The sequence below is a fragment of the Pholcus phalangioides genome, unplaced genomic scaffold (assembly GCF_987345545.1).
Source record: "Pholcus phalangioides strain wild (caught in Gottingen) unplaced genomic scaffold, Ppha-v1.0 ptg000037l_1, whole genome shotgun sequence".
Classification (NCBI taxonomy): domain Eukaryota; kingdom Metazoa; phylum Arthropoda; class Arachnida; order Araneae; family Pholcidae; genus Pholcus; species Pholcus phalangioides.
Genome location: NW_028301624.1, coordinates 2,380,941 through 2,406,707, shown reverse-complemented (window position 1 = coordinate 2,406,707; position 25,767 = coordinate 2,380,941). Strand labels below are relative to the sequence as shown.

General features: G+C 43.0%; 1 protein-coding gene across 2 annotated transcripts in view; it reads left to right on the top strand.

The window, feature by feature from the left end:
• Positions 1-13,721: 13,721 nt before the first annotated feature.
• LOC149065901 (transient receptor potential cation channel subfamily M member-like 2) overlaps positions 13,722-25,767 on the top strand; it is a 62,964-nt gene continuing 50,918 nt past the window's right edge. Inside the window, exons 1-3 of one of the 2 annotated variants that reach the window (XM_089253403.1) lie at positions 13,722-13,944; positions 23,741-23,965; positions 24,056-24,235. In XM_089253403.1, the coding sequence (XP_089109529.1) occupies positions 13,840-13,944; positions 23,741-23,965; positions 24,056-24,235 (510 nt within the window). In that variant the 5' untranslated portion in view covers positions 13,722-13,839. Of the gene's footprint in view, positions 13,945-18,997; positions 19,214-23,740; positions 23,966-24,055; positions 24,236-25,767 lie in introns of those variants that run through there. The other variant, XM_089253404.1, reaches the window with a different exon arrangement.

The window sequence follows — 25,767 nt, the reverse complement described above, 5'->3', positions numbered from 1 at the left end:
TTTTATACGGTCCCTGTCCCTTAACTTCCAATTAGAAAATTTTTACCGTGCCTCTCCTGATGCCAACAAAGAAATTCCCATTTTTTTTAAGTGCAATATTCGCTGAGATATTCGAATTCAAAGAACGGGGGGAAAAAAGTTCTGGAAGGACCGTAAAAACGAGGGTAAGGAGCATCGTGTCCGTTAGTTTTCGCTGTTCCTTCCCAAATCTTCTCCGATTTTCGAATTCAAATGCATAATATTGCAGTTAAAAACATGGAATATTTTCTGTCGGTCTCAGGAGATACGGGGCAACAAATTTCTAATTTAAAGTTAAAAGACAAGGGGACAGTATAAAAATTTAGATTTTTCATCATTTGACACATTCTATTTTCACTCTCAATACTGGTACAGAGCAATTTTTGAACGTCTTTTGAGCATTTTTTTAAATGCGAATATTCCTGCACGACGGACGGTCGATGAGATAAAATCCGCATTAGCACTTACAGGACAGCCTGTATACATATAGGAGCGAAAGGGGCCATTCAAGTATTACGTAAGCAGATTTTCAACCATTTTTGACCCCGCCCCCACTGTCAGCAAAATTTCGTCAGCAGCTTAGAATATTTCATATTTTCAAAAAGGGGTGGTTGATGACGTAAGCAACCTTCAAACCCCCTTCCCCCCCGTCATCGAAAGTCAGCAAAATACTGACCCCCTCCTCCCCTGTCAGCAAAATTTCGTCAGCAGCTTAGAATATTTCATATCTTCAAAAAGGGGTGGTTGATGACGTAAGCAACCTTCAAAACCCCCCCCCCCCAGTTATCAAAAGTCAGCAAAATACTGACCCCCTCCTCCCCGTCAGCAGCTTAGAATATTTCATATCTTCAAAAAGGGGTGGTTGATGACGTAAGCAACCTTCAAACCCCCCCCCAGTTATCAAAAGTCAGCAAAATACTGACCCCCTCCTCCCCGTCAGCAGCTTAGAATATTTCATATCTTCAAAAAGGGGTGGTTGATGACGTAAGCAACCTTCAACCCCCCCCCCAGTTATCAAAAGTCAGCAAAATACTGACCCCCTCCTTCCCGTCAGCAGCTTAGAATATTTCATATCTTCAAAAAGGGGTGGTTGATGACGTAAGCAACCTTCAAACCCCCCCCCCCAGTTATCAAAAGTCAGCAAAATACTGACCCCCTCCTCCCCGTCAGCAGCTTAGAATATTTCATATCTTCAAAAAGGTGTGGTTGATGACGTAAGCAACCTTCAAACCCCCTTCCCCCCCTGTCATCGAAAGTCAGCAAAATACTGACCCCCTCCTCCCCTGTCAGCAAAATTTCGTCAGCAGCTTAGAATATTTCATATCTTCAAAAAGGGGTGGTTGATGACGTAAGCAACCTTCAAACCCCCCCCCCGTCATCGAAAGTCAGCAAAATACTGACCCCCTCCTCCCCTGTCAGCAAAATTTCGTCAGCAGCTTAGAATATTTCATATCTTCAAAAAGGGGTGGTTGATGACGTAAGCAACCTTCAAACCCCCCCCCCCCCAGTTATCAAAAGTCAGCAAAATACTGACCCCCTCCTCCCCGTCAGCAGCTTAGAATATTTCATATCTTCAAAAAGGGGTGGTTGATGACGTAAGCAACCTTCAAACCCCCCTCCCCCCTGTCATCGAAAGTCAGCAAAATACTGACCCCCTCCTCCCCGTCAGCAGCTTAGAATATTTCATATCTTCAAAAAGGGGTGGTTGATGACGTAAGCAACCTTCAAACCCCCCCCCCCCAGTTATCAAAAGTCAGCAAAATACTGACCCCCTCCTCCCCGTCAGCAGCTTAGAATATTTCATATCTTCAAAAAGGGGTGGTTGATGACGTAAGCAACCTTCAACCCCCCCCCCCCCCAGTTATCAAAAGTCAGCAAAATACTGACCCCCTCCTCCCCGTCAGCAGCTTAGAATATTTCATATCTTCAAAAAGGTGTGGTTGATGACGTAAGCAACCTTCAAACCCCCCTCCCCCCTGTCATCGAAAGTCAGCAAAATACTGACCCCCCTCCTCCCCGTCAGCAGCTTAGAATATTTCATATCTTCAAAAAGGTGTGGTTGATGACGTAAGCAACCTTCAAACCCCCCTCCCCCCCTGTCATCGAAAGTCAGCAAAATACTGACCCCCTCCTCCCCGTCAGCAGCTTAGAATATTTCATATCTTCAAAAAGGGGTGGTTGATGACGTAAGCAACCTTCAAACCCCCCCCCCCCAGTTATCAAAAGTCAGCAAAATACTGACCCCCTCCTCCCCGTCAGCAGCTTAGAATATTTCATATCTTCAAAAAGGTGTGGTTGATGACGTAAGCAACCTTCAAACCCCCCTCCCCCCTGTCATCGAAAGTCAGCAAAATACTGACCCCCTCCTCCCCGTCAGCAGCTTAGAATATTTCATATCTTCAAAAAGGGGTGGTTGGTGACGTAAGCAACCTTCAAACCCCCCCCCCCCAGTTATCAAAAGTCAGCAAAATACTGACCCCCTCCTCCCCGTCAGCAGCTTAGAATATTTCATATCTTCAAAAAGGGGTGGTTGATGACGTAAGCAACCTTCAAACCCCCCCCCCCCAGTTATCAAAAGTCAGCAAAATACTGACCCCCTCCTCCCCGTCAGCAACTTAGAATATTTCATATCTTCAAAAAGGTGTGGTTGATGACGTAAGCAACCTTCAAACCCCCTTCCCCCCCCTGTCATCGAAAGTCAGCAAAATACTGACCCCCTCCTCCCCGTCAGCAGCTTAGAATATTTCATATCTTCAAAAAGGGGTGGTTGATGACGTAAGCAACCTTCAAACCCCCCCCCCCTGTCATCGAAAGTCAGCAAAATACTGACCCCCTCCTTCCCGTCAGCAGCTTAGAATATTTCATATCTTCAAAAAGGGGTGGTTGATGACGTAAGCAACCTTCAAACCCCCCCCCCCAGTTATCAAAAGTCAGCAAAATACTGACCCCCTCCTCCCCGTCAGCAGCTTAGAATATTTCATATCTTCAAAAAGGTGTGGTTGATGACGTAAGCAACCTTCAAACCCCCCCCCCCGTCATCAAAATACTGACCCCCTCCTCCCCGTCAGCAGCTTAGAATATTTCATATCTTCAAAAAGGGGTGGTTGATGACGTAAGCAACCTTCAAACCCCCCCCCCCAGTTATCAAAAGTCAGCAAAATACTGACCCCCTCCTCCCCGTCAGCAGCTTAGAATATTTCATATCTTCAAAAAGGGGTGGTTGATGACGTAAGCAACCTTCAAACCCCCCCCCCCAGTTATCAAAAGTCAGCAAAATACTGACCCATTCCTCCCCGTCAGCAGCTTAGAATATTTCATATCTTCAAAAAGGTGTGGTTGATGACGTAAGCAACCTTCAAACCCCCCTCCCCCCTGTCATCGAAAGTCAGCAAAATACTGACCCCCTCCTCCCCGTCAGCAGCTTAGAATATTTCATATCTTCAAAAAGGTGTGGTTGATGACGTAAGCAACCTTCAAACCCCCCTCCCCCCTGTCATCGAAAGTCAGCAAAATACTGACCCCCTCCTCCCCGTCAGCAGCTTAGAATATTTCATATCTTCAAAAAGGGGTGGTTGATGACGTAAGCAACCTTCAAACCCCCTTCCCCCCCTGTCATCGAAAGTCAGCAAAATACTGACCCCCTCCTCCCCTGTCAGCAAAATTTCGTCAGCAGCTTAGAATATTTCATATCTTCAAAAAGGTGTGGTTGATGACGTAAGCAACCTTCAAACCCCCCTCCCCCCTGTCATCGAAAGTCAGCAAAATACTGACCCCCTCCTCCCCGTCAGCAGCTTAGAATATTTCATATCTTCAAAAAGGTGTGGTTGATGACGTAAGCAACCTTCAAACCCCCCTCCCCCCTGTCATCGAAAGTCAGCAAAATACTACCCCCCTCCCCCTCCTCCCCTGTCAGCAAAATTTCGTCAGCAGCTTAGAATATTTCATTTCTTCAAAAAGGGGTGGTTGATGACGTAAGCAACCTTCAAACCTTCAAATGTGCGTGTATGTGTTGCTAACCTGACGGGAGGCTTGTTTCTGTATAAAAGATCATTTGATTGACCTACGACACAGTTTAAAACCACTTGAGTGACCTGCAGAACATTTACAGATAACCGCGCAACAGTTCCAGAGCATTTAAGTGGTCCACCAGCACATACGTCCCGATAACCCTCTTTACAGAGGTTGACGGATGAGCTGAATAGATTTACAAGCGATCAGTCGAGAGCCCCAGTCATCCATACATTTTAGAACTGATGGTCGCGAGCACCATTGTGGTGACTGAAAAACCCAAAAAGTGCTCAATACTTGTGTGCGATATCGTATTTGACAGACATTGATCGACACAATTCTAATCCAATTTCAAGGTTTAGCATTATGTGGATTTCAGTTTAAGCATTGCTTATGGCCGTCTTAACGCATGAGCCCACTCGAGAACTGCTCGGTGGCCTCAAGACGGGATGTGGGGGGGGGGGGGGGGGGGCTAATGACTCATAGACCGATTTGTTAAACCAAGGTAGCAAACCCTGTCCAGTGTGGTACGAGATCTTTCCTCAGCGTTTACAATATTGTTTCTCAATCGTTTTACCCACGCTCAGCCCTTGAAGCAACATCCATGTTCTACGGCAAGGGTGCTCTGGTCAACCTTTAGGAAAGTGTGGGCAACTTCATTCGTTTGAAAACGTGTCGCGGGAAACTTGAGTGTTCTGGAAATGTGCCGCGGCCCACCAATGTCATTTGGAACTGCACCGCTGGCCGCTTAAGAGCTCTGGAACTGCACCGCTGGCCGCTTAAGAGCTCTGGAACTGCGCCACTGGTCAATCTAGTGCTCCAGAATTGTGCTGTGGGATGATCCATTGATCTGTAAATATGCCGCGTGTCACTTAATTGATCTAGGGACGTGCCACTGGCTACTTTAGTGATGTGGAATTGCACCGCGGCTCACTTATCTGTGTATTTTCCACGAGTAACGTAAGTGACCTAAAAATTTACCGCGGGATTGCAAGTAATAATGGGCCGCGAGTCACGTGAGTGATCTTGAAATGTGCCCGGGCCACTTAAGTGATCTTGAAATGTGCCCGGGCCACTTAAGTGATCTATAACAGTGCCCCAGGTCACTTATAAGTGATCTTGTTATGTACTACTGAAAGGGCGCAGAATTTGAGGTCGCGGGACATAGATTGAGTGTGTATGCCTTACCGGATACAAGTACATCAAGTATTCTATCGATAAATGCGGATATATATATACTCTTTCCTGCTAGAAACGGATTTATGGTTTCAATAGTTTCAAGTTAACAAGACTGTTGGATACACAAACTTTGCCGCCCTTGTCACTCTTTTGGTCACGCGGGCTAATGCAATGCGAGATTTATAAATTGTGCTGCAGCGTCATCTTTTAGCACATAAAGCACAACAATATAGCGTGAGTTTTCAATAGAAAACCTCTTTTTTCAAAGCAAGTTTTCTACAAAGAGGATGTGTTGTCAAAAATATATTTGTTTGAAATATTTTTTGATCATTAGTTGAAGGTTTAGTTAAGAATATGTAATGATAGTTAATAGTTAAGAAAATTAAAAAATTTATATATAAATCTTTCTTCACTAATTAGCAAAAGTAAGACGCAGCTTCGAATTCAGTCTGGGATCATTCAAGTATTACGTCAGCATCGAGAGAGGGGAGGGGGTTTCGGATTTGCTGACTTTTGATAACTGGGGAGGGGGGGGGGTTGGAGGTTGCTTATGTCATGCACCATCCCTTTTTGAAGATTTGAAATATTCTAAGCTGCTGACGAAATTTTGCTGACAGGGGGGATGTGGGGGGCAAGGGGGGGGTCAAAAATGGCGGAAAATCTGCTTACGTAATACTTGAATGGCCCCTCTCCTCTCGTAGCGAACGATCATGTTTTCTCTAACTGATCTCATCGTAAATAGTCTAATTACTAGTTTAGTATGTCAACTATGGATTTGAGGGGACAGTTGGCTCCCTCTCCATAGAAGGATCCAGGGTAGAGAAGAACGTAGGTATTTGTCGGGCTTTCAATGACTTTTTTCGCGTCTGTTTCCAATAGGGGAAGGTGATGTTCGAAGTACGGGTGTGTCATGGAATGATAAAATGCGAGTGGTACTCGTAGAACTTCTGAAAAAATGTATGTGCAAGCAAAGCACCCGGGCTAGATTATGTCTATCCTAGGGAACCTTAGGAAATGTGCTAATGTTGTGGGCCAGTTGCCACAGACTTAGAGAAGCAGTGTTGTTGAAGGTATCGTCTTAGAAGATTGGAAGCTCGCTAATGGGGTTCCGATATTTAAAAAGGGTAGTAGAGAGAGAGAGAGAGAAACCTTGTCGAATTATCGTCCAGTCCGTCTGACGAGCTCCCCCTCGAAAATATTGGAAATTATTATCACACAAGGCAACTGGTGAAGTGGATAGACGAAAACAATGTGATGTCAGAAATGCATGGTCACTCATTTTGGTTCGAGCAACCCACGTTTCACTTATGAGTTGAAAGCCCTACAATAAATATTTTTATAGGCATCGTATAATATTTTATCATGTATATGTTACTGACAAAGCCCGAATTTGGCCAATTCGCGACGGGGCCAGCCCAGTTGACCCTGCCAATGTCCGAAATTAGGACTTTAGCCGGCACCTATATATCGCGATCCCTATATACGGATCACTAAGATATCGATATTCGGATTCCTTTGATAGTTAAGGTTTATACAGTAATTGATAGGGTTTAACTATGGGTAATTATAAATGGCCATAATTATCACACACGAAAATATGCCAATGCGTCGATGACCCCGAATCATACTGTCGATATGGGGATGTATAGGAATGAATCAGGGGCATAGCCAGAAATTTCGTTCGGGGGTGGGGGGCCCAGTTCCATTTCGGGGGGAACCAAAGTGATGGAACAATAGATTTGGCCATCTTTTTCCCTTTTTTCGCTCATTTTCTCACATTTCAGGGGGTGGGACCAGACCCTCAAGTCCCCCCCCCCTACGCCCTTGGGATGAATATATACGGAGACCTGCAAAAGCTCAAGTTTCGGACATTGGCCAGGTCAACTGTACTGGCCCCGTCGTGAATTGGTCAACTTCGGGCTTTGGCAGCAACATATATAAATTTTTAGTTTTTATAATTGCATTTTTAATTGGGTTGCTGTATATTTGTTATGGGAATTTCTTTCTCAGCCGTTTGCATTTTGCCTTTTTTTTTACAGCCATTTGCGTTTACTGTTGGGCATTTTGCCTGTTGTGGCAAGGGCGTAGCCAGAAATTTCGTTCGGGGGGGAGGGACTAGACCCCCTCGCTACGCCCTTGTGTTGCGGTCATGTATTTGCATTTTGTATTAAATGTCCCGCTTAGTTCATCCATATAAAATTAGAATTGAGGTCACAGGCCACATCAGGTGACTCCGAAAGTGACATTTGGCCCGAGGGCCATAGGTTGAGCATAAACCAAAATGTTTGCCCACGGTGCCTCCTCCCTCCCATCTTGCAAAAAAATGTCAGACCCTTCTTACGATCTTCGCAAGATTTCTAAAACTTTTGCTATCGATGTAATGAGTAAAAAATAGCGGAAAAAGTTGGTGTCACAGTTCCGAGGTCGACACACGGGGCAGGTGTCTCTTGATTTCTCTGAACGGTTCGGGGCTTCATTAAAACCGTAAATCGTATAAGTGAGCATGTGTGTGATAAGAATATGGAAGATGTAGGCCTACGGTAGGTCTCATTTATGGGGAATGCCGTTTTCCGTGTCTAGGAAAAAATGCAAGAAAGGAAATCATATCGACGCCCCAATTTCCCTTCAGGGGGTTTCTGAATATATTCCCTGGAAGAAAGCGACATTTTTTTTCCCCCGTTGAATATTCAACGCTTGTATGAGACATCTCAGTAGAGAAACCATTTATTTTCCATTGCAGTTATTGAGACATCCATCCTGAGGCGGATTCGTGGTTTTGCCACCAGTGGGCTATTCAAATTTTTGCCACCGTCTACCAATTCTGGTCTAACTTTCTTGACCACTCATTCCTAAAACTGATTACTGCCCTGGACTATAGCCAACATACCCTTCCCGGAACTACGGAACCAGTCTCCAAGTCACTCTTTTGGTCACTCACATATTGTTACACTCACTGGGACAGTTTTCTATGTCCTTTGCTCACTAGGTCACTCTTTTGGTCGTTCACGTGCTTACATGGGGAGTCGAAAATTTTTTAAACCTGTGGGGCTTGTCTTGAGCTTTACGTTGGAAATTTTGATTTCTGAATATTTTCTGGATTCTCGGACCCCATGCAACAAATTACCGTGGGTGCTCGAGTACCCACAGCACCCCGGCTTCGACCATGGCCCCCACAAGGGTGGAGCTGACAAGCCTCCAGCCCTGGGGCAAATGACAATTCTCATCATTTTTTGCTTTTTCACGGCCGTGAAAGTCTGGGACGGGAGGCCCCGCAAAAGATCCCAGTCTAGGGGCCCTGCTCCAGGATGTGTGGGCCACGGCTCCGACGCCACTGCATGCTTATACACTCTCTGACCTGGCACCTCGCTCCCTAGGTCACTCTTCTGGTGAATTACATGAGTACACACTCTCTACGAGTCTTCTTCTTTCATTCTTTTAACAAAAATGTCTGGATGACTGAAATTACTGAAAAATATGGGAATTAAAAAATGAGGGTAATATGGTCACCCGAACAATTCCTTAACGCTGTACTAGGAACCTCTGACGAATGATGCCACGCTTTGGAGAAGCTTTGTGCCGGTGAATTCCTATATACGCGTATGTTCGATGTTGCGCGTTATTCGTCCGTATACTGCTGCCATCTATCTTCTGGAGACAAAATCGACAAATGGTTGCCTAAATGAGTGTATTTTTTTCGCTGTGGTGACACACACGTATATATTTTGTTTTCCTTGAGAGTTGAACTGACTACAACAAAATTTCTTCTTCAAATTACAACATTCAAGCACAGGCTCGGGATAAAAGCGTTAGCATTATAAATTTCCCTGTGGCCAACGGTATCCCCCTCCCCACACATCCTGGATGCGGACCCTTAGATCTTTCTCGGGACCCTGGCCAGGATTTTTCGCTGGTTCCTCTGTGTAAAGACCAAAAACATATATTTTTAAATAATTATTATTAAAATAATTAACTATTGTTGGGTTTTTTTCCCTTTAAGTACAAATGAATGAGCGAACGCCGGAACTTTGACACGGGACTTATCCCCGTTGCCGAGATCTCTCCCAGTCCAGCTTCGTGGCCGAGTCCGGAACACTTTATTTTGAATCAAAAATAAGAAAACAAAATTAACAGATACGAAATTTTGGCAATATATTTTCCCCTGGACAATTGGCTAAAATCGCGATTAACAGATTTTGTAGTGATAACAATTTCTTTAGATACAGTATCCTATCGCCATCTGTTTTTAAACGGAACAAAGAGATGTCGCCAAGTAAACACACAAGTGCGTCCTTATTCCAGAATTTTCGAATCTGGTAACCCTAATTTAATTGATACATTTACCCCGGAAAAAAAAAATATTCCATAATATTAGAAAAGGTTATTTAAAAAATGAAAAAATGGATAATGTGTTCGAACCCTTGCGACAATGGATTTCAAAAATTATAATTAATAGATTATAAAAATAATTAAAATTATGGTTTTTTTTGGTAATTATGTTTTCGTTCTATCTAATATATTGAATTGTTAATATTGACTACGTCGTGGAAACCCACTCGGAATCCAGCAATTTTTTTTAATAACTATAGATACGATGGAAAAATACTAGGACCGGAGTCCCGTTATATATATACCCCCCCCCCCTTCTTATATGAGGGCCATGGCGTCACCATCGTTATCGCAAGAGAGTCATCATCATGAGATATCAAGATGGTGGTGTATATAATGATGGTGGTGTATATAATGATGGTGGTGTATATAATGATGGTGGTGTATATAATGATGGTGGTGTATGGTATACCACCAGAAGCGGTTAAATTACACGTGCGTTCTTAAGAGTGACAGCTTAATTTGTTCAAATCTTAGCATGATTGTGTATACAGAGTTCATAGCAAACAGGGATATGGCACTTTACTGGCGAACCGTTGGTCCTAGAGACACTTCCAATTAGAAAAAAGTGTCCAAATAACGTGTATAACTCAGATATGTCATTCATGTTTCAAGGGGTTGTATAGTTATTAAAGCACAATACGAGACCGCCTGGATCAAAGCAATCCTTGACAGACCTGAATCTACAAGGAAGCTGGTGGAAATGGTCAGATTCCTGAAAAATCGCCCAGAAAAAGCCAAACTGGATAACAACGCAGATGAGGAGACAACATCAGCAAACAGGGGCCAACTAAGCCGATCTGTCAGACTGGTCAACAGAGGAGTCGATTATGCAGAACAAGATCTCGCCGACGAAGATGATGATGCGGAGAACCCGTAAGAGTCAAAGTTCACAGCACTTCACGGTATACCTCTCTCGGCAATGGCTGCAGAGGACCAATTTAATATATCTGTAGTATTTTCTTTTTTTGATGATGTGGCACATGTCTTTTGGCAAACTGCGGCTTTGACTGTCGCGCCCACATGTGGCTCCTCGGGTGAGGGGGGGGCGGACCGTTCGGGGGTGCGTGGGGTTGCAGGAAGGGCGGGAATGGGTGTCGGCGGTCGGGTGGCTTCGTGCGTGGTCGGGAGTGACGCGTCGGTTGGGGCCCTTGTTGCGAGGCGTCCGTGTTTTTCTTGGTGGGGGTGGTGTCCCCGTCCTGTGGAGGGTTCTCTCTCGTGTCCGCGGTGGAGGTTCGTCAGGATGGTCGGGAGTCTCCCTTCGCGGGGCGTGTTGGGGCGTTGTGGGCCGCGTCGGCGGGGCTGAGGGGGGATTGCTCCCGCGATGCTGTCCTGGCTTGTCGAGCGGTGATGTGCCCTGGGATTGGGGGTTTGGATGTGGGGATGTGGATGTTGGTCCCGGCCGGCTTGAGTTTTTTTCCGGCACGCCCACGATCTCACGATCAATGAGCTTATATCGCAAAAGCGACAGAGCCTGGGCGTGCTCGGTTCTATACTATACTACAGTTATTAAAATAAAATAAAAATAACTTTTTATACAGTCCCCCGTGTGTCCCAGAACCCAAAGTTGTTGCCCGTCTCTCCTGATGCCAACAACAACAACAAAAATTCCATACAATATTCACTGAGATATTCGAAAAAAGGAGGAAATTTGGGTGGGGGAAACAGCGTTAAATGCGGGTGAAACGATTATTCTGCATTTTTAGAGCTATTTTTTCCCGACTTTCATCCGTTTTTCGAATTCGAATATTTCAGTCAATATTGCACTTAAAAACGTGGATTTTTTTTTTTTTTTTTTTTTTTTTGGCGTCAGGGAAAACAGGGTAACAACTTAATGATTGGGTTTTTGGGGCGCACGGAGACTGTATAAAAAAAAGTTAATTTTTTTCTATTTTAATACCTATACGACCCCTTGAAACATGAATGACATACCTGAGTAATACACGTTGTTTGGAAACTTTTTCTAATTGTAAGTGTACCTCTAGGATCAACGGTTCACCAGTAAAATGACATACCCCCTGTTTACTGTGGATCCTGTATATCATAGTTTCCCAACTTTTTTTGTTCCACATCTCCCCCTTCCACAGAAATTTTTCTTCTCCCATCGTCCCGCAACGCAATCTAACCCATAGGATCCTATGTTATACCCGTAGCTTCTACAGCACCCCTGGAGCATTCTATCGCCCCCCAGGGGGCGTTAATGCCCACGTTGGGAATCACTGCTGTGTGTGTGTGTGTGTGTGTGTGTGTGTGTGTGGTAAATCGCTTATTATAATTAATCACATTCACCATTAGATCAAAAAACTCCGAAATCGCTTTGAGAACGTCTTAGTAGGGGTTACCAGATTCCGAAACTTAAAAATAAAGACGCATACGCATGGTATCATTAGCAATTTCACTCGTGCTTTTTTAACGGGGGGGGGGGGGTTATTTATTAATGAATCGGGTGTTAAGTGATATTTCACCCATTTCGTTTATTTCTGAATGGGCGAGGTAATGCACGGGCCGATCCTACTAGGGCATGACGTTCCTTGTTTGAGGCGAAAAATTTCGGAAACGTACGAGAACGCTTAAAGTGACACTAAAAATGAGGAAGCCTGGTAACCCTACGTCTTAGTTAAGAGGTTGCAGATTTTGAAGGGCCCCTCCTTCAAAGACTGAAAGTGAACATACCCTCTTATAGTGAATTTTTCATCTATTTTTTTTTTCTCTCTCTCATTCTCGTTCTTTTTTCATTCTTCAGGGGCTGTTCGAACTTACCTGCCGCCCTGGTACAAAGCCTCATTTGCTGCCCCCTAAAAACTACCCTGGTGGAAGACTGGTAGGGCTCCAATCAAGGAGGAGCTTGAGATAAACCTGATTTCTCTTTAGAACAAAGCCGCATACCACTTTTACCGAGCAAAATGTTCGTTGCCATACGCCCCACTTGTAAAGAAACTGTCCCGATTTTAAATAAGGTTTTCCTGGTTTTTGATCCCGAACTATTCTGCCGTTCTTAACTATGCCAGATGGCTCAGTTCCCATTACAGCTGTTATTGATGAGCCATCGTTATTCTGTAAAGATGGTATGGGGGGTTATTAAGAAATTTATTTCAAAAGCGTTGCTGGTGCTCCAGAAAGTTAGAAGTCAAATTTTTCCTTTGGCTCCATTTCTAGAAAAATTACTTCGTGAAGGCACCAAAATGCGCACTTACCCCTTGCAATAGAGCTACATTCTTGTTTCTGGTATTACGGTCCCAGGACCTGTCTGTTTTTTTTCTCTCAAGTTTTTCCACCATCTTCCTCTGCAAGGTATGGCTCAAAAGCGTCAGATCATGTTAATTTTTATTATTAGAAATTTTTTAAAAAATTTTTGGAGGTTCCTACAACCTGCAGCCCCTTGCTCCCTCGCTTTAGCCGCCCCCCGTTAGGACGTTCCATAAACTTCATAACTTAGCTTTTTCGGAGCTGTAGACAGCTCAAAACACGCAATTTTGATTAGTCACCCTGTATATTGAATCAAAACCACTTGAAGGGCCGGGGAACTGAACACTTTCAGTCCAAAGAATTCGAAATTAATGTTTGTGCGCTGTTTTATAGCTCGGTACGGTCTTTTCAACCACGAAAACCCAGAGGTACAAATGCTTTCAGTCCGCTGTAATAAAGGATGAAAGACCCCAGCATAAAGAGGGGGAATAATGTAATTAGTCACATCTTCTTTTTTAGTCTCCTGAAAAATCTTGTTTTATGGACCGAAACCTCCAGACCCCCTTCACTTATTTTGGTAATTTTTCGACCTCGAGGCAGAGGACAAGCTATTTTAATACCCTTTAGTATTTAGTTCGTGGTATTTTATGAAGCAACAAGTTATCGCGTGGGTTTTTAACGTTGTTTTTTTCCTCCACATCCAAATATTTACGATTTCCGGATACATGCATGACGAAACCGCTCCGTCAACATGATAATTCCTACTAATGGATATAAAAAAAAAGAAGTCATTATTACACAATACTACACGGACGACCTTGGCGAGGGCACAGATGAGCAGTAAGTAGTAGAAGGACGCCATTTTTATACCAGAAAACAATCGATACTGACTGTGGGAACCTTGACCGTCATTGAACCCGGCCGAAAAAACCGAAGAGCGCAAGTCGGATCGGATGCCGTGTCTGTGATGCCTAGTTGAAAGATGGTTGTGAGATCTCTCGAAGACGTTTCATGGAAAAATTCCATCTTTAAAATGGAACGAAGATAGAATAAAAGGTGACCATGTTGTGCAATAGGATAGTGTCTCCCTGTTTAGGGGGAGACAGTCAAGGTGATGCCATTGACGAAGATGTATATCGCCTGCAGCAAGCGGATAACGAATCTGAAGTGAGCAAAAAAAAAAAAATAAGTCATAATAATTCATTAAAAAAAAACCAGATAATATTCTTGAAAAGGACACGCGACATGGCGGTGTGTTGCGCGTCTTTGTGCATGTTAATTAACTAAATCGGACGATTAACTAGTTACCAGGCCCCTCTATTATCTCTAAAGGAAACCAGTTTCGCCCGGAGGCCAGCAGATGTTTGGTATCAGGAAGGATATATGCAAGTTGGCACGCGCTCCATGTCCAAACATTGCCCAAATATTTTCCGTTTTGATTATGGAATTGCTTCTTGAATGCCTAAATAAGTCTCTTTTTTCTTTTTTTTTTTAAGGAGTGAAGGTCATTTACATTAGTTTGATGTAGACGCGGACATAACTTTCATCCGGTCCCCCGGGGGGCTGAAATGAAAGACCAGCTGGATTCTGCTGAACGTTGTACACCAGCGTTTCTCAACTTTTCTGAGTACAAGGACCAGTAGAATGTCCGAAACGATTAGACAACCCCCCCCCCCTCGCACCCTTAATAAACAAATACAATGCATGAAATTTAATTCAATTAGAATTTAGTCTGCCTGCGGACCATATGTTGAGAAACACTGTCATAAAAAGCAACTAGTTAAATCCCATCACCAAAGCAGTCCCGTCTCGTTATACAGTACCACCCTGTCATGACCACTCGATAAAAAATTTCGTGCTTCTTAAATGACTTAGATGGTGATTTTCATCCAAGTATTAATGGGAAATGCTAGATCAGTGGTTCTCAACCAGTGCTCCTCCATGGGGTTCCGCGGCGACTCGAAGAAAATAAAATGAATCAGTAAATTTCATAGATAAGTGAATAAGGGAGGCCTACAAGGTTCTGCCATTTAAAGTATGTACAAAAAAGGGCTCCTCGAGTCAAACAGGGCTCCGCCGTAGAAATTATATACTAAAAACGGTTCCGCGAGTCAAAAGAGGTTGAGAACCGCTGTGCTAGATCATACATGCTCAAACCATAACCTGAGGGTCAAATTCGGCCCTCGAAGTCATCTCGCGCGGCTCGCGACCTCAAACCAAATTCTGTAAAAATAAGCGGTGAATTTCCAGATGACTTAAGTGATTCATGGCACATTTCCAGATGAGTTAAGTGTCCCGTGGCATATTTCCAAATCACTTAAGTGACCTCTCTGTGGTGTTTTTCTGGTTCATTTAAGTATTCCGTGGCCAGTGACAAGTTTTCAAACCAATGAGCAACACCCTAGTCCTAGATCGAATATTTCATTGAATAATTACAACCGTCACCAAAAATAATTATGATTTCATAATTGTTTAAATGTATTTTGGATGTTTTCAGTGCAAAAAATCATTGATATTTCAATGTCTGGGAATGAGAGCGGATCTCATATTTTAAAAGACTCTACACACAAAGAGTAGGCAAAATCTTCAGAAGCATACATAAACACGAGTATTCGGGCATTTTTACTTCTTTCACTTCCAACACGTAAGGCAGGTATATTCAAAGGTAAATTATAATTTTATATTACAAAAAAAATTCTATTTTAATTTTAGCAAACTCAAATACCAAAATCAAATAAGAGAGAAATACTATTATTTATTTTGAAATAAGCATAGAAATTTTAGCTATCGCGTAAAAAAGCATTGAGATTGAAGTATTGTTCCCCAGATGACGCTGGCATAAATTTAATGTGACGGAACAGGCGAATAAGTTCGTTTCATCGTCCCGTATTTTACGGGACAGACAAATTTTCCCACATTATCCAGCTTTTAGGAGGGGGGGCGGTCGATCTTATCGCCCCCCGCAATGGATTTTCGCCTGAGCGAAAGCCAGACATCTTCAGCTACGAATGGTGGGGGGATAGAGTGGTTCTCAATCTGGGGGCCATATGGCGCCCTTGCGATCCAGTAATATTCTAGGGTGGCCACGACAAGTGGTGAGGTGTGGTACAGAGAGCCGTGAAGAAATTAAGCTTTTAGATGAAATATGGTGGGGGGGGGGGGAAATGTGACTACATACTTTCAGAATCCAGCAGAGCTGTCCATAGACCATGTCCATCTTAACCCATAGGCCTATGTGGGCATGACCAATACTACCCTAGAGATATCTCTAGAGTGGTATCAGGCCTCATATCCATGGAGGTAGGCCTACATAATGAGATTTAGTACAATGATTTTTGATTTTCAAATGCAAGTACTTAAATATGCAAGTTGTTACTTTTTGCCGAGTATGGAGGCCCCAGAACATGCACAAAACCCTTAAAAAAGAAAAAAGCACACTGAACTCTAGCCCAGGGTTGATGAGAACACAGGGGAGAGGGTTTCGGGTGATTCGATTTATTGTGTAGGTACGTCGGACCGTCCCGTATTTTACATAGACCTATTTTTCCATATAATTGGCTCTTGAGAGCCGAAATCAGCTAATTTGTATCACCCAATTCCTGGATCCGTGCCTAGCCCAGGGTTCCAGAGGTAGTCTTAGTTTGTTCGTTATTAAATTTAGTTTTGATTAAATTCAATTCGATAAGTATGAAAGGGTCCTGGTTGAGGGTAGGAAGTCCTGGATAAAACAAGGCAGGGGCCAACGAGATGAAAATATGATCCGAAAGGGGGAAGGGGGGTCGTCATGGGCAGAAAAAGGGTCGAGAAACACTGGTATAGTTGAAATTGTGCGGAATATAAATTGTGTTAAAGAATCACTTCAAAGCATAAATAGACACACACAGGAAACAAACACCGAAACTAGACTAGTATAAACTGGGGCAAGAATACATTTTGGCGCCTCTGAGTAATTAATGCTGAAGCAGCGAAATTCGGCACCCCTTCTGTCCAGTACCCCGGGTACTAGACCCACCTGCCCCCCTCCCTCCTTACTTGAGGCGCCTTACTTGAAGGAGTCCCGCATATGTGGTAATATAAAAAAAAACTAAATTTTTCTACAGCAAAAGAACAAAGTATAGCTTATGTTTCAACCATATAAATGATAATGATTATTCCAAATAATACAACAAATATATAAGCAAGAATTATTCGCAATTCGAAGGCGCTCCACAGATCATTCTCTCTACGGGCTCCGCGTCTGGTAATGGTGGCCCTGGAATTCACCTAATCCTGAGGGTCCACTAACATTTATTTTTGGCTTTAAAGGAATTTAACTTGAATAATAACGTGGTTATTATAAACTATAACAGGCCCGGAACAAGAAATTTCGTTCGTGGGGAGGGACCACTTTCATTTCGGGGGAGGACCAAAGTGATAGAACAATAGATTTGACCATCTTTCTCCCTTTTATCGATCTTTTTCTCACATTTCGGGGGGATCAGACACACCCAAGTCCCCCCTTCTCGCAACGGCCTTGAACTGTAATTAAAACAGTAGATAAATTAAGTGCAACCAATTTTTCCGCTAGTTTTTGGCCCTTCTTTTTAATACCACGTGATTTAGTTATATTTTCTTCCTTCCATAAATTATAAATACCTTTTTTTTATAGTGCCTATTTTAGGCATTTTTAGAGCCGCCTTCGACAATTTTTAGGGCCCTTAACTTCCGGGCTCTAATAATTATATATGGTAATACAAACATGAATTTCGCTCTAGCTCATTCTTACTATCAGTCACCGACCTGGCCTAACCATAGGTTCCTGAACCTAGAGGACTTTTGGACTTATCACTCTTTTAGACACTCTCATGCTTGCTGGCTGATGCGAAGATATATTTAGGAAAGAGAGAAAATTCAACTGCCTTTGCTTGCATACTATTTCGGTCATAAAATGTCTGGGTCACTCTCATGGCCCCTCATGGGTGGGGCTGACAGGACTCAAGCCCAGGGGCCCGTTTAGTTTTTATAATTATAATTATTTTATTAATGTTTTTCTGTTTTTCACGCTATAAATTAACTATAGAAGGGCCCGTGAAAAGTTTGACCGAGGGGGAGGGGCGCCAAAAGAGAGCCCAGCCTAGAGGTCCTGCTACAGAAATTTTTCCTGCTCGCTGACCTGGTCCCTAGCTCTCCAAGTCACTATTTTGGTGAATTTCATGTTCGAAAATTCTCTATGTAACTGGTTTGGTCACACCACTACCGGGCCTAATCCCCCGCCAGGGCCGTCTTAAGAGCGTCATTGACTCCCCGGGCCAAGTGATTTTTCTGAGGCCTTACCTAGCAAATTCTCGAAAAATTAAACTGCTTCTCATTTTTCTGAGGCCCCCCTCTTCTCTTGAGACCCCCGGGCCATGCCCGGGTGGGCCCATGCGTTAAGACGGCACTGTCCCCCGCTCTGTAACAGAGGCAGATTTATTTATGGTTTTACCGAACGCGGACAAGAAAAAAAAATTGCCGCCCTTCTTCCATTCTGCTACTTTTTTCTTGCCCATTCATTACTCAAAATTTGCCGTCCCCTCCGAGCTATAGCAACGCCATCTATAGCAGATCTATATAATAACCACATCTGCTTCAAAATCTTACACATAGCATAGTTATTCTTGAACATGGGCGGAGATACGGGGGGGGGCGTGGGGACATCAAAGGTGGAGTGGGCAGATCTAATGTATATGTGCATATATGAATTGACATCGTGCCCCCCCCCAGCAATAATGACCTTACCCCCCCCCCCCCAGACTTCCAAGTCTATCTCCGCCTATGTTCTTGAAATGGGAGAGACAGTGCCGTCTTAACGCGTGGGCGCACCTGGGCACGGCCCGGGGGCCTAAAGAGTGGAAGAGGCCTCATAAAAATGAAATCTGATTAAAATTTACTAGAATTTACCAGGTAGGGCCTCACGAAAACCACTTGGCCCGGAGGCCCACGATGTTCTTAAGACGACCCTAGGGAGAGATGGTTTTGGCTGTAGCCAAAGCCGACCCCCCACCCCATAAATTCGTTTCAACTGGTTGAGACAACCCTGTGTTTTTAATATGCATTCTCGGCGGCGAAATAAGGAAACCAGGAAATGTGTGTGTTTCTTCTAATATAAAATAGAGGGCAGCAGCATTGGCATCCGTCTATTGTCTTTGTTTGTTTTTAATGCGTTATTTTATTACTTTCTTGCGGCGGCGGGTGCTTTTGATATAGACGTCCGGGAGGATATGATGTAACTCCGCCGTTTACAATCGATCGCTAATGATTATAAAGCGGATATAATTCATAATTACCCCGTGACAAATTGAATTCCGATTGGAGCGCGATGTCGACTCGAAGAAACAGCTTCATGCGGCGGACTGGATGGATGTTCAGGCTGAAACTTCGAAGGAGGAGGCAAGCCCGATCTAGCCCGGAAGTCGATGTAGGCGGCTATCTCTCTCTCTCTCTTTATAAATATTATATTATATATCCTCTTTCTTTTATATTATATCTAATGGTCGGAAAAGGTTTTGATAATTATCTGTGTTTTGTTGAGAGATTTAATTATTGAATTTTCATGTTGAAATGAGTCATATTCATGGTATTACAATCTCATCGCATGGGGCCTCACCAGGGCATGGTCCCCGTGGAATCAAAAGCTTATTTATAGGGAAGGAGGGAGCTTTGCGGGCGGCTGTCCCGAAGGGGTGGCAAATTTGAGAAATGAGTGGTGGGAGAGAGAAGGGCTGCAAAATTTTCACGGGTCGCACAGGCAGTAAAACCATAAATTCACTGTTGCCTAGAAAACGAAGGATTATTAACCAAATGAGTGACTTAGAGAGGGTTTGAAAGCATGTGAATGACAGAGAGAGATTAACCAGGTCAGGGAGTGACCAAAAAATTACCTATGGAATGTGTGAGCATAGGGGAGACCAAAAGTGTGACCTAGAGAGAAAAAGACTATAGGTCAGTGTATGGCATAGGCGGAGGTAGACTTGGAAGTCTGGGGGGGGGCACGATGATGATGATGTCAATACATATATACATTAGATCAGTCGACTCCACCCATGGCGTATGGCCAAGAAAGTGCACAAGCATGTGAATGGCCAAAAGAGTGACCTAGAGCATTTGCAATAGTGTATATACAGGTGAGCTTAGTGAGTTGTGCCCACAGTAACGAAATTTGTAGGCCTATAGCCTACAATAAATTCACCTCTGCTCAGTGAACGATGAAGTCAGTGAGTGACCTAGAGAGTTTGCAAGCACATGTATGAACCGAAAGTGTGCAATCATGAGAGCGAGCTAAAGAGTGACCTGGAGAGTGAGTTGAGTGACAAAAATAGTATGTGAATAGATGTAACTGATCAAAACAATGACCTAGAAATTGAGGGACCATCTCATTGAGTAATCGAGAATGTCACCTAGAGAGTGCACGATCATGGGAGTCACCAAAAGAGTGTGCAAGAATATGAATGATCAAAAGAGTGGCCTAGAAAGTGATCATGGATTGTGTTCAAAAAAGTACACAAGCATGCGAGCAATCAAAGAGTGACTTAAAAACACAGGTATATTTACAGGAGTGGAGGCCAAGTGTATTATATCACGAGGAAGTGAATTTGATGGTCGAAATAAAATTGACTAGAATGGGAGGTGGGCAGCAAAATATGTGTAGTCCACAGGCGGCAAAAACCATAAATCGGCCTCTGAGTATGTGCATGTCCAAAACAGTGTGCAAGAATTTGAATACCCAAAAGAGTGATTTAGGGTAACAGGGAACAATTTAGTGAGCTACCAAACAAGTGGCCTTTGGAATTCGCAAAGCATATGAGTTACAAAACGAGTGATGTATGAGGTTCGTTGGACCTGGAATATTTATAGTGTCAATTTTTACAACACTCTTTTTACGCTGTAATGCACATAACATGTAAAACCAATTATAAAATCATCATAGTGGCAATGAAAACACTTTCCCCTTTGAGACAATTCCAACTAAATATTCCTAGGCTCCTGTATGAGAGATAACAGGCTTGTATCTTACTGGAGGGGGGGGGCCTTTGGCGGCCACCCCTCCCCCCACTTCTCTTCACAATATATCGTGTTTATTTCGCCCCACTTCATCAGCGTGCTATGGAAAGAGACGTGTGAAAGCACCAGCTTACTGAAGAAGCGAATTTTAATAAAAATAATAATAAAGGAACAAAAAAATGATTCATCAAGTACCCCCAGAAAACTTCCCCATTGGGGTCTGCAGATTCAATTCGCTGAATTTTAGTGGGGCCCCACACTCGATATATCTTGGGCTACCGATGTGTTACAAATTTTACAATTTTAAACAACGAAAATCAATGAGATACATCCAGGTACACCGAATTAGAACCTGTCAACATTTTCATGGAACCCTGACCTGAAAGCTTGTTGGACACCCCCCTGTGAGGGGCCACGAAAATTTTTCATTTTTATCAATTTTACAACTAATAAAATTCAGGGCCCCACATCCAGTAGCGGGGACACAATACGCAGATTTTTAGTGGGGAATCCAGACTGGATTTATCTCTGGCTTCCGCTGTTGCAAATTCTACAATGTTAAACAACAAAAAAGAATCGGATTCATCCAGGGCTCCAAAATGAAACCTGTAAACATGGGGCCTCAACTTGGAAGCTTGTCGTCATTCCCCGCTGCGAGTGCCATGAAAAATTTTCATTTGTATTCGTTTTACCAACGAATAAAATCCAGGCCCACCCATGCAACTACCCGTGACCGAATTCACAAATTTTATGGGGGGGAGGCCTCCAGACTGGATACATCTTTTGCTTCCGCTATCGCAAATTTTTCAATGTTAAAGCAGCAAGAAAACAATAAGATCCATCAAGGGCCCCCTGGAAATGAAAACTTTTAACTTATACCCCGGGTACCCCGACACTGTGTGTTGGGAGTTAAAGCAGCAAGAAAACAATGAGATCCATCAAGGACCCCCTGGAAATGAAAATTTTTAACCTATACCCCGCGTACCCTGTGTGTTGGGAGCACTGATGTTGTATGTATATTATATACATACCTCTCGGCATAACCCCCCCCCCCCCCAAGGGCAGGGCTGACAGGGGCCACAACGATTCTTACCACTTTTTGATTTTTCACACTATAAATTAACCACAGTGGGCCCCTGAAAAGCTGGTTTGGGGCTCGCCATCTATATTCCAGCCAAGGGCCCTGCTGTAGGATGTGGGAGTCTCTCGGTACATGCACATAACATGGTCCCGATGGGTCAAATGGGTCCCGATATATGCTAGAGTTAAATGAATACTTGACCCAAAATCGTAAACGACTTCCGTAACACAAAAACGTAACAGACTTCCGTAACATAAAATTGTCACTAATTTCGGTTGCTTAGAAACAGGCCCTTTTCGAGTTTGTGATTTTATATTATAGAGTAGATACAGGGGGCTGAGCCAGACCAATATTGTTCTATCTACAGTAGAATTTCTTGATAATGGACACCCTTGGGGAAGAAGATTTTGTTTCTAATGAGGAGTAACCATCAGTGGAAGATAAAAAAACATTGAGTGCTGTTGACGTAGTTCATAAAAGAGTCTACTAACAGGAAGTGTCTGTTTATGGAGGTTCCACTCTATTAATCTCAATGTCAAAACACTTGAAATTTCTGCCTGCAAAGCAGCCTGGCCACAATACCTTCTAAACCGAATTTGCAGTTATGTAAGTCGCTTCTGCCAAGCTAGGCCAAAGCAAAAGGGAGGGGACCAGAGGGTCAGCTCCCAATTTCACTGTTCTTTGGGATTTGGTCTATTTTTTCAGACTATTGTGTTCATAAACCAAATCAATTTTTGTTGCTTGTAAACCAAATTTTTCATAAACTGATGGTTAACTGTAATAGGCCACAGGTGGTAAAACCATGAATACGCTGCGGCATTTGGTCAGTGAGTGCCAAAATGAGTGACCTACAGAGTTTGCAAGCATGTGAGTGACCAGAGGCATGACCCAGAATGCAAAGGAGCAGCCGCTGTGATAGCTCTAATTTCGCAAATACTGATTTTATAGTTGCCATGGCGACCTGGTGCCTGGGATTTGTCACACCCTGGTCCAAAGTATCATCTTGTTAGGGTAAAACACCCTGTAACTATGCTAAGCTGGCATTGAATCCAAGTACAGATGCAAGGGAAATTAATGAGAAGAGCAGACTAATATGAGAAAAAAATTGGTCTGTCCTGTAAAATACGGGCAGATCCACTGAAACTATGCAATTGCTCCTCCTGAGACAATGTACAAAATCTGTGCCTGCCTGAATTTATCAGTCTATCCTACTTAATGTTGCAGAAGGGCGTTCCAGATAACAGAAAAGCCAGATGGGCCAGAGTTCTATAAATGTTCACTTCCTACTCCCCAATAATGTAAATGTTATGCACTGTACTGTACATTTTAAAAATCTATTACAGAAAAAGGAAGTCGAAGAAAATAAATATTGTTATGAAAATTATGTAAATAGTTGTTATTTGTCATTTTTGGCCTGTCAATAGTCATTGTCTTATGTAGAAATAAAAATTAACATGTTGTTCTGCAAATATGGACAAATTGGCAACAAACTTAGCGAGTTTGGTGACAGCTTCAATGATTTCACGATATCATGGCGCCAAGAGACGTGGCCATATAGTTGCGAGCTAGATAGCCTAGATTCTACTATATATCACAGTTGGCCAATGTCTGAAGTTTATGTATCACACAAAACCCCTATTTCCCTGGTCATTGAAAGCCTCGCTAGCCATAGAAAGAGGATATTCTATGTAATCCCGCCCAAAGCAGTGATAATCTAGACTTAGCGAGTGCTGGGTCACCACGGGGACTAAACAATTGGGGCCTAATCTCTTTGTCAAATTATTAATTGGAGTCTGATTTAGAAAATTTTGTGTTCTCAATGTCAACATGCGTACTAGCATTGTACCAAATTCTTCCCGTCAGGATTGGGATGCTTCGACAAAGCTTGAAGAGATCCCTTGTTCGTCCAAGGATGCCAGAAGTGATGATGATGAAGTTTCCGAACACAAGTATGTACCTCAAACAGAGAGGCAAATCAGCTTTGCACCATCGACAGCATTCGGTGACGAGGGCCCTGCACTTCGATCATTGGTTTTAACCGGAGAGAATCATCTGTGCTTCTGGAAGCACTCTTCTTATGAAGATCCGGTAAAATTCTCATTTATTCGTTTGAATAAAAATTGCATTAATGTTTGGCTACCAATTTTGTTACAAAGTTTTTTCTTCACCTGTTTTTAGGGCCGTCCTTTTGTGCGATCGACTCATGATGTCAACATGGAAGACATCGCTGCTGTGCTGCACGATAAATGGAAAATCAGAAGTCCTCGCATAGTGTTGGTCATAGTGTCGAATGTTTCATCTCTAAACACTTGGACCAACAACAGGCAGATGGAGCATTTCCAGAGTGGGCTCATCAAGGTATGTGTTATTTATTATAGCATCAAATAATTTGTATACTCAGCCGGTATCAAGTATTTAAATAATAATAATCACATTTGTATAATTACATAGCTGTTGATGAGCATAGCCATTTATCGCAGCTATATGTATATATATACAGACCTGCCAACTCTCCGGATTTAGGCGGGAGACTCCAGATTTTTCATCCTTCCTCCTGCTCTCCAGATTTTCGCAGAAAATTAGATTTTAGAGAGCTTTCAAGTCGTGACGTCAATGAAAGTAGTCGTCGTTAGGGAAAACACCCATAGAGGACAGCCGTGGTCATTTCCATCGAGCAGCCGTATAAAAAAGTCTTGGTGACCACATTTAAGCAACTGGCAAAGACGTGACTTTGTTTACATAGTGTTTATCGGCAATCATTTATCAGGGGCATGACCTTGGTTGCCAAAATTCCTGTATGATCGTTATTGTATTTCATTAACAGCCAAGCGGTAAACACAAGTTTTTTCGTCAGCAGCTTTGTATTTTGAAGTTTTTTAATTGTTTTCTCCGATTAACTATGTCTTCAAAAAAAGAAAAAAAAAACTTTAAGCTATATACAGCTAAATATAAAGCTTTTGAGAGTTCATACACTCAAGATTATCAATCACTGATAGCATCCACGAAAGGAAACTTATGTTTTATGAACAGTATACGTAAATGTGATTTCTCTATTCTGCATGGAAAGACTGACATGGAATTATATTCTGCTCGGGGGGGGGGGGGAGCAATGGAACTTTTTCATAATTTATTTTAAAAAAATGTTTTCGAAAAAAAAATGTGATTTTTTTTTTGATCAAGTCTATGAGTGCCGGGGGGGGGGGGGAACCCTCCTTCGGAAGAATCTTCGGATTTCTGAATTCCAAAAGTTGACACGTCTGTATATATATATTTTTTTAGTTTATTTTTGTATGGGCACAAAAAAAATTTCACACATACATATCCATCGGTTATGATTTCATTATTGTGGCCTTTTGACACGGGCCCTCAGTATAATTAAATACAGTTATGATTTTAATTTTAAGTATGTAAATGGTTGGTAGATTCAGGTGGGAAGGGAGAAAAATCACGTAGACCTATGAGGCTCTAAAGACGGACCTGGGTGAACACCAACTTGGCAATTTCTTCATGAACAGTGAGAGAAACAAAGAGTAAAGGTGTCACCATCTGTGGGCTAACATTGTAAGAGCTATTAGCTGAGCTAGGAGGCTATCCATGCGCAGTTCCGTTCAGCATTCGTACATATGCTCTCTAAGGAAGGAAAATGCCTGTCTTCTGTAGTTCAATGGTTAGTACATTTGCTCGGACAGTGAGAGATTGGTGGTTTGATTCTCCATAGGGCAGTGTTTCTCAACCGCCCGGCCGTGACATCATTCATACCGGACCGCGACTCATCTGCCATTTCCTTTTCCCCCATTCACATTCCGTTAATCATGTGTTTGACTGTTTGATCAGGCCTTTCACTTACGAAATTGAATGAAACCGGGCCGCAGGCTTCCAAAGGTTGAGAA